At 41.3% G+C, this 3,939-nt stretch overlaps 1 protein-coding gene and 1 non-coding gene across 2 annotated transcripts in view; both read left to right on the top strand.

The window, feature by feature from the left end:
* Positions 1-345, top strand: part of SARC_08717 (hypothetical protein) — a gene marked incomplete at both ends in the record, with an annotated part of 4,032 nt that extends 3,687 nt beyond the window's left edge. The window contains one exon of the mRNA XM_014297297.1: positions 289-345. Coding sequence (XP_014152772.1) covers positions 289-345 — 57 coding nt within the window. The remainder of the gene's footprint in view (positions 1-288) is intronic.
* Positions 346-3,602: 3,257 nt separating this feature from the next.
* Positions 3,603-3,674, top strand: SARC_30198. Its single transcript has one exon. It is a non-coding gene; the product is annotated as a tRNA-Arg (tRNA).
* The last annotated feature ends 265 nt before the right edge of the window (positions 3,675-3,939 follow it).

Here is a 3,939-nt window from a genome sequence, read left to right as displayed (position 1 = left end):
TACATGAACTAGCATGCTGTTCTAGTGTGCTAGTGGATGGGTTCGGTCGGAAGTGTTGATGTATTGTATGCTGCTGTTACTATCTGATGTTTCTATCTGACGCACAGTGCTGAGTATTGAACTAGCATGCTGTTTCAGTGTGCTAGTGGATGGGTTCGGTCGGAAGTGTTGATGTATTGTATGCTGCTGTAAACGTATTGTATCCCCGGTGTTCTTCTACCAAAGTTTATTCGCCCGTTGCAGATCGTATCTCGAGCGTGATTGTTTCTATATTGTGGTTTTTTCCAGTATCGTGAGATCTGTATTGCTGGGGTGTCTACCATGCCTTTTGAATTGATGCACTGACCACTTTCTCACCTTCCTTTTTTTTCTTCCTTTGGATGCAGATGGCAGGAAATCTACTTCGCCGGAGGGGTTCCCGCTTACCCGTGCGATGATATACAGTGCAAGATGGAATGGGTAAGTTCACTAGTAGTATATTGAAGGGTTTCGATACCTATAGAGATTGCTAGTCCCGCCTCGTGCGAGCACTGGAATCAGCAGTATATATATATATATATATATGTATATGTATGTATGTATGTATATATATATATATGTGTGTGTGTGTGTGTGTGTGTGTGTGAATGGGTCACATATACTCAATGAGAATCGCATGTCGTATGGGTATGCCCTGGAGTCAGGATGTATTTCACCCGTGGAGAGAGGCCAGTGAAGGACATCTCAGCGGTGTTTGTAGGTAGTCGATAGTGTAGTTTGTCGAGGGTTGTGTATGGGCTGCAGCAGCCGGATGTGCACTGTGCTGCCCATGAATGTATACGTCTGGTGAAATAACGGTACTTGAATACGTATCCAATCACTATTAAGCTGCATGACGGTCCTTTGTTGCTTATCTCGTTTACAATAGTTGTACTGTATCGTTTAGGTGCTTTAAAGGGCGTTCAAGGTTTCACTGTTTTATGTCTCGACATACACGGATGCAAGTCGCTCACTTCTGAATACGTTGAAACTTCTTTTGCTGCCTTAACAGGGTTGCGTTTTGGAAACCATCACGGACTCTCACTATCAGAAGTGTATCAGGGAACCCGTAGTTTAGGCCGCCTCCGCTTGCGAGCTCGATAATTATTTAGTACGCCATATTGTGTGGATGTAATTATTATCATATTTTAGAGTATACATAAACAGTCACGGCCGATATGTACATGCGAGTGTGTCAGATCTATCATGTGCCTGCTTGAGGAATTCGATTCTCGAAAATAATAACTCACCTACATAAGTGCTTTGTGCCTATTCTAAAATACGTCGGTTGTCATTGGAGTACCAATTGCTCTAGTAGCCCTGGGCGGCATTGTTAGTTTTGGTTGGGTTTGAAATTTGGGTGGTATTGACCTTTTTTTTTAATGATTTTGACATTCGGGAAAGGGGAAGTCTCGTTAATTTTGATCCTCACCAGTCGAAAGTCGTTTTCTATGTATGCCTTCGATGCTCAGTGCGTATTCAAGAGAGACGAATCTGTCTTGGATTGAATTTTTAAAATCCGATCACCTGTGTGTCACTCAGATGATCCCGCTTCAACCTGGAATGTATTTCACCTCAAACGTACTCACCAGGTCCTACAGTACACCTGATTTTTGTCGTACGTCTCGGAGTGACAAGCAACAGTTCTTTCATAAGTTTGTTGCTGGAAAGGATTCCATACACGTAGTGGAAAATCAAAGCGAAAAAATACGCGTATACAGACAGGAAAATCGAAGCGCAAGTTTGTGTGTAGTGAATCGAGTGGGGCGTAGCAGGCGAAGTTGGGCTGAGGGTACTAGAGTCTACTTATTTTAATGTCATACCCTGCTCGATCGTTCAGCAACATGTTCAGTGTACTGAATCGCCCGGGGAAGACATGCCTGTGGAGACCGTTCTGCACTCAGTCTGTATACGTTCACATGCGTGCTTCACATGCGGCAATCGTCCATCCTTCGCTCTGTATGCACGCGCTCAGTTCGCCCGTCGCACTTCGAAAATTCACATGCTTGTTTTAGAAGGTACTCTTCTCAATACCCCGAGATATTTTTCTTCTATAGAGCCCCTTTGCAGTGTATGTTGAGACTTGGTATATATGGAATGAGTGCACACTGAGACATACGATACTACGCTGCACTGTAGCTCAGGAAGCGCAAATGTGTTTTAAAGCTGTAAAGCAGTTTGTAAACATAAGCATATCGAGAACGAACGTAGAGTGATTGTATGTCTTCGAGCGCACTTTGATATGTAATATTATCCTGGAGTAAGCGTATATGTGTAAATTATGGGCAAGAAAGCCTTTTTCGTGCGAGCATGCTCAATACGGATTTGGTGACAGGAGCGATTCTAAATTCCGTTATCAAATGTCAAAACTTTCGTTTTAATGCGTGAACAGTCACACTTTCGAGGTGGGTTTAGAACGAACGCCGTACCCCACGGGGTTTTTGGTGATTAGTCTGTAGTCTGTAAGACTGTGACTTAACTATAATACTACATCGGGGTGAGATCCCGATCTTTAATAAAATGTTAGACTTGGGTTTTTATGTTAGACTTGGGTTTTTAACGCGTGAATATTCACAATATCACGATGGCGATAGTACGAAGGCCTCATATACCCACGGGAGTTTATGTATTCTTCTTCTGTAGTCTGTAGTGTTGTGATTTAACTTAAATACTACTTCGGCTTTAGATCATGTAGAACGCTTTCGCATACCTACGATCATGTCGTACCTCCACCAGTGGACGCCTCTGAGGTTCGTACCATCATGAAAAAGGTTGGGATATGCACGATGTCTATCAATCCATATGGACAACTGAACTCTATTTCAACCATACATAATTAGTGAAATTGTACTCCGGTCGCTATTTCTGTCTTTCATCTATATTATAGTTTAAGCTCGGGACATACTCCAGTATAATTAACACAACCTTGTGTGACATTAATGTTCGCCTCAGGTTCTCTATCAAGCCTCCCATAACTTTAATAGAAAGGTGCCGACATCTTCTTGGGAATCTTGCCCGGCTAGAATATACTTCCCACATGCCAGCGATATAGATTTCTAATTTCTGGAAATATATGTGCATAGTTTCGGCAAGCATACGGCTCAAACAAGATGATTCTCGAGTCCATGACGCAAAAACATCGCTGAAATAAAGTTATAGGAATGGTACTTTATTTGCCACACACATGAGTAGGAAGGCACGCAAACCGTTTGAACTACATTTGGACAACAATTTGTCCAATTCTTATTGGTTTGTCCCAAAGTTCTTCCGTTAAAAGGATCCGAACTCAACTAATTATGGAAATAGAGTGTAACTGTGGTTAGTCGTGGGCACAAATTACGCGACAGGCAATCACAGATTCCGTTTTGACTAGCACATCAGGCAGGCATATGTACAGAGTGTACAGCACTCTATCACATTTTAGTTGGCCTTCAATTTAATTCTAATTGGTATCATTTGAGAAGTTCCTATACATACGAGTGGTATTAATAGAGTATTTAACACAATGAATACTACGATTAGTGTAAGCATGATTTTATTGTTTTTTATGTATTATATGTATTTATATTTCAGTAAATATTATAATCCGCTTGGCCCAGTGGTAAGGCGTTCGCCTTCGAAGCGAAAGACCGCGAGTTCGATCCTCGCAGTGGAAATTTATGCTTTTTTTGTTAAAGATGTGTTCATTTACTGTTTTTTTTTAATTTTAAATATTCATTCTTCAATTCTTTCTGGAAGAGGTTCAAATTTTGTGGTCTATGTCGAATCCGGCAATATGACTTGTATCGCACAACGATTACCTTGCCACATGTGTCTAGATCTACGGAACACAGCTTTTCTAATGAAAAAATGAATCATTCTTCAACTCTCTCGCAGTGTGGAAGATGTAATTGAGCAGCTTCAAATTGTATACAATGACAT

The sequence above is a fragment of the Sphaeroforma arctica genome (assembly GCF_001186125.1).
Source record: "Sphaeroforma arctica JP610 unplaced genomic scaffold supercont1.812, whole genome shotgun sequence".
Classification (NCBI taxonomy): Eukaryota; class Ichthyosporea; order Ichthyophonida; genus Sphaeroforma; species Sphaeroforma arctica.
This window is presented reverse-complemented; position numbering and strand designations above follow the sequence as displayed.